The sequence below is a fragment of the Schistocerca serialis genome, chromosome 2 (assembly GCF_023864345.2).
Source record: "Schistocerca serialis cubense isolate TAMUIC-IGC-003099 chromosome 2, iqSchSeri2.2, whole genome shotgun sequence".
Lineage (NCBI taxonomy): Eukaryota > Metazoa > Arthropoda > Insecta > Orthoptera > Acrididae > Schistocerca > Schistocerca serialis.
In genome coordinates, this window is record NC_064639.1 from 322,137,680 (window position 1) to 322,150,440 (window position 12,761).

Genomic DNA, 12,761 nt, shown 5'->3' on the forward strand with positions numbered 1-12,761 from the left:
CCATGCCCGAGGCAGGATTCGAACCTGCGACCGTAGCGGTCACGTGGTTCCAGACTGAAGCGCCTTTAACCGCACGGCCACACCGGCCGGCTATTACATTGTGATATGTTGTTAAATATATGCTGAACTGTCGATGCTACCATCTTTCTAATAATCTATCAGACATACAAGTTCAGGTGCACTGACAACATGTGGAGCTAAGTCAGTTGGCGCGAAAATACATTTACTAAAGATAATGCCTGTACATGTAGCAAAGATAGTGCACACCAAGGATACAACTTATAAGCTTTATATCGTAAAGTCTTTTCATCTGTCGACATAAAGCTTGTAAGTTGTATCCTTGGTGTGCACTATCTTCGTTACGTGCATAGGCAGTATCTTTAGCAAATGTATTTTCGCGCCAACAGACTTAGCTCCACATGTTGTCAGTGCACCTGAACTTGTATGTCTGATAGATTATTAGAACGATGGCAACATAGACAGTTCAGTATATATTTAACAATATATTACAATGTAATAAGTGTCGTACTCATAGGATCTTGTGGGACTCTCAGAGTCAAAAGGCTGCATTTTGACGATGACATATACTCACGTCAGATTGTGTTATATTCTGACAAAATGTAAGTAATGTACAATTATCTCCAATTTTTATAATTGAGCTACTTTCGTAATGAAATGGTTGCTTGATTATGTATATACATCCTGTGCTTCACTTTTGTATTTTTGTGTTTAGGTAACTTTTGCAGTGTTACTTGAAAATGCCCATGAGGCCGAAATTGCAATAGCAACAATAAACATTTTATACAGTGAACGGCGACTATGATGTCTTTTAAGAAATATTATATGACTGTGAATCCCAACCATGAGCAGTTAATTAGAGATAAGTGTTGCCATCTGTTGCTGCGTACGGGAACTATCAAAACTGACATTGGTCTCACCCCTAAATACCAATTAGGAGTGAGAGCAATGTCAATTTTGATGGTTCCCGTACGCAGCAACATATGGCAATATTTATCTCTAAGCTTTTAAATTTGAGGATTAGCCCGTTTTTCCGCGGATGTCCTTATGTGATTGCATGCTAACAGACAATCAGTGTCAACATGACGCTGCAGAACATGGCGGCTAAGTTTCTAGTTGGCATCAAATATGGCGATGCCTCGGCTAGTCTATGTTGTTGAGACGTATAGTGTGGGCGTGGCACTCACTCGTCGACTTTGCGCTGCGCGTCCCTGGGCGCGCTGTCGAACAGCAGGTGCTTGATGACCTGCGCCTGCACCACGCTGAGCAGCCCGCCCGTGGTGCTGCGGGCCGCCACCAGCCCGAAGCCGAGCGGCTGCTCCGGCTCGCGGAACACCAGCCCCGAGCGCAGCCAGTCGGTGCGCGGCGGCACCAGCGCAGACCCGAACGTCACCTGCCGCAGCGTCTGCAACCGCCAAACACTCGCTGCTACACGCGCACCAGCACAAGCTGCGGCAGCTAGTAGGCGTTTCGGCCGGCGCTGCCGTTAGAGCAGTGGTTCCCAACCTGGGGGTAAGTACTCCTTGAGGGCTAACACAAATTTTTCTCAGGGGTAAAAACGAAAGAACAACAGGCAGTGCCCAAATTTCTAGATTTCCGGAAAGCATTTGAGACGGTGCTCCACTGCAAGCTGTTAACGAAGGTAAGAGCATATGGAATAAGTTCACAGATACGTGAGTGGTTCGTTCTTAAACAACAGAATCCAGTTTGTTGTCCTCGACGGCAAACGAGTAACTGTAGGAAGACGCAAGACGACTTCGTTCTCGCGGTCAAATTATTCTTGGGACCGAGAGCTGGCTGATACCCGAAGTGGATGCTGTGAGATATTTAGCGAGTCGTGGAACGTATATCGGGAAGAGAGATTAGAGGCCATGGGAGGGGAAGTGCTCATTGCAGTTGACAAATATATTGTCTCTATTGGGTCGAAATTGAGTGTGACAGTGGAGTCATCTGGTCGTGTATAACAGATGTAGGTGAAACTAAGTTAATTGTTGGATGTTTCTACCGGCCACCCGATTCCGCTGTGACAGAGTCATTCAAAGACAGTATACGGTCAACAGCGACTAGCCGGCCGGGGTGGCCGAGCGGTTCTAGGCGCTACAGTCTGGAACCGCGAGACCGCTACGGTCGCAGGTTCGAATCCTGCCTCGGGCATGGATGTATGTGATGTCCTTAGGTGTAAATGGTTCTATGCTCTAGGGGACTAATGACCTCAGAAGTTAAGTCCCATAGTGCTCAGAACCATTTGAACCATTTTGAACCAACAGCGAGTAGATACTAGATCATGCAGTACCAGTTGGAGGTGACTTTAGCCTGCCGGGAATAGACTGGGATGTCTCTGGACACATTGCAAGGGGTACAGACAGACAGCCATGCGAAATACTTTTGAACACGTTTTCTGAAAATTGTCTTGAGCAGCTAGCTGGACAGCCCACACCCAGTGGAAATATCTTAGACCTTGTAACTGCAGATTGGTGGGACCTTATCGACAGTGTGAGTATAGAAACGCGGATTAGCGATCATGGTGTCATTATAGCAACTATGATTACGAAAGTTAATAAATCAGTCAAGAAGGATAGCAGAGAGTTTCTCCTAGATAGAGCAGATAAGCAATTATTAACGTCTCACTTAGACAGTGAAGTGACATCACTTAGTTCCAGTAAGATGGGGGTTGAGGAATTATGAGCAAAGTTTAAGCAGACTAAATCGTGCTCAGGAGAGTTACGTGTCTAGTAAGCGGATAAAAGATAGAAAGACCCCCGTGGTTTAATAACGAAATGCGGAGGAAGCAGAGGCTGTTGCACTCTAGGTTCAAAAGGGGACTCGCAAATGTCGACAAGTGAAGGTTAGTAGAGATTCGTGCGTCTTTGAAAAGATCTATTTGCGAAGCATTCAACAACTACCACCGTCACGCCTTAGCAAAAGATATGACAGAGAACCCGGGAAAATTCTGATCATGTGTAAAATCGCTAAACGAGTCTAAGACTTCCATTCAGTCCCTTGTTGACCAGTCTGGCGTGGCAGTTGAAGATAGCAAAATTAGAGCCGAAGTTTTAAATTTCACGTTTAAGAAATCGTTCACACAGGAGAACCATACAAACATACCGTCATTTGACCATCAGACAGACTCCCATATGGACGACATAGAAATAAGCATACCTAGCGTAGAAAAACAACTGAAAGATTAGGAAACAAGTAAGTCACCAGGTCCGGATGGAATACCAGTTCGATTTTACAAAGAGTACTCTACGGCATTGGCCTCTTACCTAGCTTGCATTTATCGTGAATCTTTCGCCAAGCACAGAGCCCCAAGCGACTGAAAAAAAAAACCGCAGGTGACTCCAGTATATAAGAGAGGTAAAAGAACGGACCCGAAAAACTATAGACCAATATCCCTAACTTCTGTTTGCTGCAGAATGCTTGAACATATTTTCAATTCGAATACAATAAACTTTCTTGAGACTAAGGCCGGCCGTTATGGACGAGCGGTTCTAGGCGCTTCAGTATGGAACCGCGCTGCCGCCACGGTCGCAGGTTCGAATCCTGCCTCGGGCATGGATGTGTGTGATGTCCTTAGGTTAGTTAGGTTTAAGTAGTTCTAAGTGTAGGGGACTGATGACCTCAGGTGTTAAGTCCCGTAGTGCTTGGAACCATTTTTGAGACAGAGAAGCTTATGTCTGAGAATCACCATGGTTTTAGAAAGGATCGCTCTTGCGACACTCAGCTTGTCCTTTTCTCACACGATATACTGAGAACCATGGATAAAGGGGAACAGGCAGATTCCATATTTCTAGGTAGAATTTGACACGGTGTCCCATTGCAGGCTGTTAACGAAGATACGAGCGTACGGAATAATTTCACAGATATGTGAGTGGCTCGAAGACTTCTTAAGTAATAGAACTCAGTAGGTTGTCTTCGACGGCGAGTGTTCATCAGAGACCAGGGTATCATCAGGACACGCGAAGATAAGATATGAAAAATTAGGGCTCATACGGAGGCATACAGTCAGTCGTTTTTCTTTCGTGTAATTTGCGAGCGGAACAGGAAAGGAAATGACAAGTAGTGGTACAGGGTACCCTCCGCCATGCACCGTATGGTGGCTTGTGGAGTGTCTATGTAGACGTAGACGTAGAAAGGGCTTGATTGTGTTTTGGTCACGAAATTAAATTTATTTTTAAAATTTTTTACTATTAGTACTATTTCATAACTCTTGTTAAACTGGTTACACAAGTGACGAGTAATCATAAAATATTCTATAATCATGGTAACATGCAGTATTTTATAATGTGTATATAGTCATAAGATCTGTTAACAGAAACCACTGATAATATAAATGCAAAAATAAAACAGAATATTGAAAATAAGAATCGATTAAAAACAACATAAAATAAAAGGAATTAACTCAGCCTCGGAAGAAGTCGCGGCTTGCGAACTAATTTCAACAATAACTGCTTCTAGACCTATTGTTGCTACACGATTCTACATCGCCCACATTGGTACGTGTGTGCCTTGACAATCCTCGGGTCTACGCGTATCCGTGTGGATGGCCATAAACACTGCCGGAAAAAAATTAGTACACCCTTCTAGAGGTTTCCGGTTCACTCAAGATTTATTGTTGCAACAGTTCATATGGTGTACAGGAAATGATCACATGTACAAATCAATAGCACAAACGGTTCTCTGATGCCAGTTACCGACCCATGCTGAAACACCCATGTCAGTACGTGATGTAGTCTCTGCGGGCGGCAGTACAGGCGCTGACTCAGGCCAGTCGATCGTATAGATGGCGAATACTGTCCTTCGATACGTCTGTTCCAACGTTTCACTCACTTCTGTAAGAGTTGTCGGCAGACGAGTCGCGCGAGTCTCTTCTTATCCCATCATACCCAACACTTACTCGATTGGAAACTAGTCCTGAGATCGTGCTGGCTAGGGAAGTTGCTGCACGTCTTTCAGAGAACGTGGAGTTTCAAGGGCTGTGTGTGGGCGAGCGTAATCCTGTTGGAACAACACATCACCTTCCTGTTACAAGAACGGGCCCATCAACATTCTGCATGTACCGAGCGCTGGTTAGCGTCACCTCCATAAACACGAAAGGTGAACTACAGTTGTAGCTCACCGCACGACAGACCCTAAGGTCTGGGGTGGGGCCGGTGTGTCTTGGACGAGTGCACTTTACGAGACAGTGCTCACCAGGTCTACGTCGTATGCGCAAACGACCTTCACTTGCGTGCAGGCAGAATCTGCTTTGAAAGCTGAAGACCACGGCGCTCCATTGCATAATCCAAGTGATCCTCTGATGGCACCAGTTGAGCCATGTATCTCGATGCTGTGGCGCGAGTGGAAGACGGGCTAGAGGTGTGTGCGCCCGTAGCCCCACTGCTAATAACCGGTTCGCAACAGTTCGAGTTGAGACATCTGGGTTCACAAGCCTTCTTATCTGTGCTGTGATAGCTGTACGATCTGCCACAGCTGCCCTTACAATACAACGATCCTGGCGGACGTCTGTGATGTTTGGACGAGCAGAAACTTGTCAAGGGCTGTGAGAATATTCACGTGACCACTGATACCAGTATCGTTGCATAACTGACGCAACACTTCGAACCTTTGAGGCAGTTCTCCGAAAGGACCATCCGCCAATAGAAGGGCACAAGTGGACTCCTTTCAAACTCGCTCGTGTGGCTGTTGGAAGCATGAGTGCTTCTCCGTTGCTGCGTGCTTGCTTCCCACGTTTGCACCACACTGAGTCTTCTGGTTGCGAGCTTTCTCTATTAAATGATAGACACAAATGGCACTCTGGTAGCTATGTGACTACGCTATCAGTTGACGGATGATGTTGAAACATTATCGGTATATCTCCTATCCCCCAGGATGTACTGATTTTTTCCGACAGTATACAATAGTTTATCTTAATTAATTATATTTATATGTGCCTATCAATATCTACAATGGAGGAAACGCTTCTCGCGATCTGTTGATGTTATTTTGCTATTTATAACGTCCGCTTAATCTTATAGACGAAAAACTGAGCAGCTGCCTTTTAAATTTTCGATATGCAATCATATTAACTGTAGTCCACAAGTTTTGGTCGCCTGCAGTTGTTTCCAGATCGCAGTCTGGTTGTCTGCAGAGGAAGGAATGCTGGGAACGGAAATTCGCCAAAGAATGGCGCAAGTATACGGAGAGCACTGCATGTTTGGTGCAAGGGTAAAGGCGTGGCACAAGCGGTTCAAGGAAGGTCAGATCTCGTTCGCCGAAGACGCACCATATCGAACGTCATATGGCATTACCGATACCAGTGTCCATCAGGTGGATGCCCTCACTACTGAAGGCCGGCGAGTTACAGTGGCAGTGTCTTCCCAGAGGTCGGATTCAGCGATGGAATTGCAACGGGTATGCTGTGCTTTCCGTACACTTGAGCCTGTCTCCAATGAAGATACGTTCCCCGCACCCCTTACGCTGTTAGGAAGCGTTCTGTACACTTTTGATCTTGTTTTGAGACCTCCATCTGATTTTTTAAAATAATGTAGGTACATATCTAAAGTTTTATTTTGCGCATTTCTGAAAATCATACCCGGTAGATGGCTTCCCCTTTTGCCCGGGTGCGGCAATGTAACTTCTTCATTAGAGAGGCGCGCCATTCAGGCTGTAGCGGTCATAGCGGGGCGGTCGTGGTCTCATTCGACAGGCGTAGATCTAAAATGTTCTTTGTTCTCTTCCAGGTCAGACACAATCACGCGTCGGAACAGAGAGGAATGTGCGTTTGCCATCGAGGCCTACTTTTCGAATAGCTGCTCTATGATTACAACCCAGCGCGCCTTCCAAAACCCTTGAGTGTAGTCCAGCTGGGCCGTGTCCCGGGCCGGTAATCAGTTGTTACATGGACCGTGCCCCGGACTGGAAATCAATAGTTACATGTGTTACTACGTTCAGACAAATCGTGAGTACGACGAGACGAAGAAATGGAGTCTCTCGGCCCATGGGATCACGGGAGAACATTGAGGAAATGAAGAGGTTCCGTCTTGCAATCCCCACGACGTTCTGCGCGCAGAAATACGTTTGCCCTTGGACTTTCCGATCGTTCACCGAGGCGAATTCTTCACGATGACCCTCATCGCCATCAGTATAAGTTGACAATTGTACAGGACCTCCCCGAAAGCTACTAAAGTTATCGGAGGAACTCATGTTAGCACTTCTCAAAAACGTTTCTGACGCAATTGTTTGTTTCAGTGATGAAGCCCATTTTCGTTTGACTCGGTGCATCAACAAGCAGAACATGCATTGATGGGTCGACACCAATCCCCCAAGACTTGCGTCAAACGCCTATGCAGTCATTTGTATAAAGTCACAGTGTGGTGTGCAACTTCCTCAGCAGTTTCCCCGGGTTTTTAACACAATTGGGTCAGAGTGACAGTGACTTCAGACCGTCATGTTTTCATGTTGGAGGTATTTTTTTCCACTACTTGATGAACTGGACTTACGGTGCATTTGGTTCCAACAGAACGGAACAACAATCGAACTTCAAGGGCATCAATGACTGTTTTGAAGGAACACTTCCCTGACCGCCTACATCAATATGGGCCGGTTTGGAGTGGCCAGCCCGCTACCCCTGTTTGGCCCCTTGCTTTTTTTTGTTAATAAAAATCTTGCGTATATGTCAACCGTCCCAGGACGCTACAAGACCTGAAGGCCAACATCTGGACAGAAATTGGCGTCATATTCACTGCTATGCTAGTAAGGTTCATGAGAAACGCCAGAAATCGGCTTATTTAGTATTTGGGTGATGGAGGGGTCGCCACCTACCTGATACGATTCAAAACTGTGTAAAACAAAACTTCAGATATCTGCCTACATTATTATACGTTATAAACAGTCACAGCCCTACAACATTTCCTTGGAATACTCCCAAAACAAGCTTATGCTGTGTACTGTGTCACTGGTACACAGCGATGTGCACCAGAGAGAGTTACTTTCCAGGCACTCCAGCTGTGGCGCCACACCGATTTCCAATTTGTTGCCGCTTGGATCGTGCTAACAATATGGGACCGCTTTATGCTTCTGCTACAAGAATGTCAAAGGGCCAGATGCATCCGTCGCCAGTGATATCAGCTGCTGCAGCGGGTGCTCATAACTGGAACTACTTTTCTCTTCACAAACGCAAGATCATTGCTCCAATAACAGGGTAAGTAACGACGCGCGGGCAGTGTCATTCACTTCGAACATTCACTTCACAGCACTGTTCATTTGCAGTTCACATCCAACACAGCTCGCACCAAGTTCACGTTCGATCGCCTACAGTTCTACAGGTCCAGTCTACATCAGCCGACGCCATCTTCAGTGCCACTGTAATAGTTTGCTGCTCCTTAGAGGTATTCGTTGGGCTGCTGAATGACAGATGTTATTGTTGTCTTCAGTCCGAAGACTGGTCTGATGCAGCTCTCCATCCTGCGCAAACTTCTTCATCTCCCAGCACCTACTGCATCCTATATCCTTCTGAATCTGCTTACTGTATTCATCTCTTGGTCTCCCTCTACGATTTTTACCCTACCCCCCCCCCCCCCACACACCCACGCTTCCCTCCGGTACTAAACTAACGATCCTTGATGTCTCAGATGTGTCCTACCAACCGTTCCCTTCTATGAAGTTGTGCCACAAATTTCTTTTCTCCCAATTTCTATTCAGCACTTCCTTATTAGTTAGATGATCTACTCATCTAATCTTCAGCATTCTTATGTAGCACTACATTTCGAAAGCTTATACTCTATTCTTGTCTAAATTGTGTATCATCCATGTTTCACTTCCATGCATGGGTACTCTCCATACAAATACTTTCACAGGACTTTCTGACTTAAATCTCTACTCGATGTTAACAAATTTCTCTCCTTTAGAAACGCTTTTCTTGCCATTGCCCGTCTACATTTTATATCCTCTCTACTTCGACCATCATCAGTTATTTTGCTGCCCGAACAGCAAATGTCATCTACTACTTTAAGTGTTTCATTTCCTTGAACGGCAAAAATATGATGAAATTATTATTCAGGGACCGAACTGAGCAGTCCCGCCAAAGAGTTGTATGTTTGATATTTATCTTCAGTATCAACGCTCAAAGTTGGTACATAAAATTAACAAAAGTTTATTATACATCTAATGTTGTGTTGTCTCTGTTAATGTATTTTTTGTGAAACAGATACTAACAAAGAGAAAGAGGGGCTGGCCAGTACTTACCTCAGCTCAGTACAGCCGAACGATACACAAAACAGAACAGAACAGGTAAGTACTGGCCAGCCCCTCTATCTCTTTGTTAGTATTTGTTTCACATCTTTATATGAGATTTTCCGTTAATCATTTAATGTAATTTTTGGAATTCTGTATTGACATACAGTTGTGAAGCGTGCAGGCCAGCCACCTAGCACAGCAACTAAATAAATAACGGGAGATGGAAGTTGCTTGTGATGTTGGGCATCGCAAGGTTATGATGGGTACGGCGTATCACAACCGTCGCTTCGTCTCATCAATAATAACAAGTACTATCTGCTAGGAAGACCTGAATCCAGTCACAAATGAGGTCCGATATTCTGTAAGCTCATATTTCGTTCACTAAACGATAACGTGGAGTTGTACCGAATGTCTTTGGAAAGTCAAGGAACACGACATCATCTTGCGCACCAGTGTTTACGACGCTCTAGAGAGAGAGAGAGTGAGTGAGAGAGAGAGGGGAGTGTTTCATTGTGTTTCACAGGTTCTCTATTTATGGAACCCATATCAATTTTATAGATGAGATTTTCATATTGTGTGAGCATGAAACATGTTCCACAATTCTGCAAAAGACTGACGCCAGCGATGTAGGAATGAGAAATACAGGTCACTCTTTCTTCTATCGTTGTAGCAGTGGACATCACTAACCTTTTAAAAGTGCGAGGCATTCTTTATTACGAATTTGATTAGTGAGTAAACATATTGTGAATGAGAGGTTAAATGTCTAACTCCTTGAAGAGAACGAGATGGTTGTGGTTGGCGCTAGGCATTAATCTCAATGCTCGCTTTTGTGCCAGCAGTGATTTATTTCTGTGTGAATGTTACCCCTCTAAGCTAGCTCATTCTGTGAGTTAATAGCGTCGCACCAGCAGCTACTCGCTACTCGCCCCACACTACTCGCTACTCACCACTGCCTCCTCCGGCGTGATGGGCGTGCCGCCGGTGACGGGGTTCTTCTGCAGCACCAGCCGCTGCTTGCGGGCGTACATCACCCTCTCTGCAACAACACGCCACCATTACACATCACACAGCGCACAGAAAATAGCATGCACTTCACATTTTACATTACACGAGTCCAAAGTTTCGGAAAGAGAATGTTTCAATAAAATTACGGCAATAGGGTCTAAATTGATGAACACTTTAGTGAACTAACACAACTATTGTTTATTATGAGAGTTATTAACTTTTTCAGCTCTACCGGACCTCACTCGGCATACTGATTTTCCGCTTTGGCACCAGTGTCGGACGACGTCCGACGCTACGTTTTGTTACTTTGAAACTTTCAATCGTCGACGCGACCGAGTGAACGCAGTCGTATGTAAATTGAGAGTAAAAATGGTTCAAATGGCTCTGAGCACTGTGCGACTTAACTTCTGACGTCATCAGTCACCTAGAGCTTAGAACTAATTAAACCTATCTAAACTAAGGATATCACACACATCCATGCCCGAGGCAGGATTCGAACCTGCGATCGTAGCGGTCGCTCGGCTCCAGACTGTAGCGCCTTAGAACCGCACGGCCACTAAATTGAGAGTAAGAATGAATTTTTCTCAGATTGCAATTGAATGATCTTCAGTTTTACTGTAACGGGATGTGTTTCGAGGCTTGTAGCGTCGTATTCAGGTGTGTCCACATTAAAGACTAACGATAAGCCAGTGAAAATGAAACGCAGGGTGTTCATAAAGTCCCGCTATTATTTAAAAAAAAATAGTTTTAGATTTAGTTAGTTTCATTTTCTGTGGATCATTTTGCATCATAAATCGCAATGATGTGGAACGAATCATTTTACAACAACATCGCAATTTTTTGTAACCATGGTAATAGAAATTCCTGTACGGAATAGAAAGAGTTGTCAAGGAGAAACTTTTTCACTTTGTTTTCAAAGTTTAATTTGCTGTTGTCAGACATTTTATATCACTGGCTAAGTTGCGGGGATAGTTTCTCTGAAAGGGCACGGACGACTTCCTTCCCCGTCCTTCCCTAACCCGGGTCCCCTCCTGCAAATGAACCATCCAGTCATCTGGTATTGTACACACATCAAAAAAAGTCTTGCATCTCCTTGGTTCCGAGAGTTTCGGAACCTGTACAGAAAAGTGGAATAGAGATCAACATAAACATCATTTCCGCCCTTTTTATTGCTCATTGAAACCACACTTTACATGTTGTACCACCATAGAGCGAGACCTTCAGAGGTGGTGGTCCAGACTGCTGTACACACCGGTACCGCTAGTACCCAGTAGCCCGTCCTCTTGCATTGATGCATGCCTGTATTCGACGTGGCATATTGTCGACAAGTTCATGAAGGCGCTGTTTGACCAGATTGTACCACTCCTCAATGGCGATTCGGCGTAGATCTCTCAGAGTGGTTGGTGGCTCACGTCGTCCATAAACAGCCCTTTTCAGTCTATCCCAGGCGTGTTCGATAGGGTTCATGTCTGGAGAACATTCTGGCCACTCTAGTCGAGCGATGTCGTTATCCTGAAGAAAGTCAATCACAAGATGTGCATGACAGGGGCGCGAATTGTCGTCCATGAAGACTAATGCCTTGCCAAAATGCTGTCGACATGGTTGCACTATCGGTCGGAGGATGGCATTCACGTATCGTACAGCCGATACGCCTCCTTCCATGACCACAAGCGGCGTATGTCGTCCCCATATAATGCCACCTCAAAATAGCAGGGAACCTCCACGATGCTGCACTCACTGGACAGTGGACAGACGATTGTCTGGTTGAAGGCATATGCTACACTCATCGGTGAAGAGAACGTGATGCCAATCCTGAGCGGTCCATTCGGCATGTTGTTCGGCCCATCTGTACCATGCTGTATGATGTCATGATTGCAGGCCGGCCGCTGGTGGCCGAGCGGTTCTAGGCGCTTCAGTCTGGAACCGCGCGACCACTACGGTCGCAGGTTCGAATCCTGCCTCGGGCATGGATGTGTGTGATGTCCTTCGGTTAGTTAAGTTTAAGTAGGGGACTGATGACCTGAGATGTTAAGTCCCATAGTACTCAGAGCCATTTGTCATAGTTGCAACCTTGGACCTCGCCATAGACATCGGGAGTGAAGTTATGCATTATGCAGCCTATTGGGCACAGTTTCAGTCGTAATACGACGTCCTGTGGCTGCACGAAAAGCATTATTCAACATGGTGTCGTTGCTTTGAGGGTTCCTCCGAGTCATAATCCGTAGCTAGCGGTTATCCATTGCAGTAGTAGCCCTCGGGTGGCCTGAACGAGGCATGTCATCGACAGTTCCTGTCACTCTGTACCGCCTCCATGTCCTAACATCATCGCTTTGGTTCCCTCCGAGACGCCTGGACACTTCCCTTGTTGAGAACCCTTCCTGGCACAAAGTAACAATGCGGACGCGATCGAACCGCGGTATTGACCGTTTACGCATGGTTGAACTACGGACAACACTAACCGTGCACCTCCTTCCTTGTGGAATGACTGGAACTGGTCGGCTGTCGGAACCCCTCCGTCTAAT

The 12,761-nt window shown here is 45.6% G+C and overlaps 1 protein-coding gene across 3 annotated transcripts in view; it reads right to left on the reverse strand.

The window, feature by feature from the left end:
- Positions 1-12,761, reverse strand: part of LOC126457125 (inactive ubiquitin carboxyl-terminal hydrolase MINDY-4B) — a 496,867-nt gene that overhangs the window by 101,867 nt on the left and 382,239 nt on the right. For all 3 annotated transcript variants that reach the window (XM_050093184.1, XM_050093183.1, XM_050093182.1), the window contains 2 exons: positions 10,182-10,270; positions 1,206-1,423 (listed from right to left, as the gene is read on the reverse strand). In XM_050093184.1, the coding sequence (XP_049949141.1) occupies positions 1,206-1,423; positions 10,182-10,270 (307 nt within the window). The remainder of the gene's footprint in view (positions 1-1,205; positions 1,424-10,181; positions 10,271-12,761) is intronic.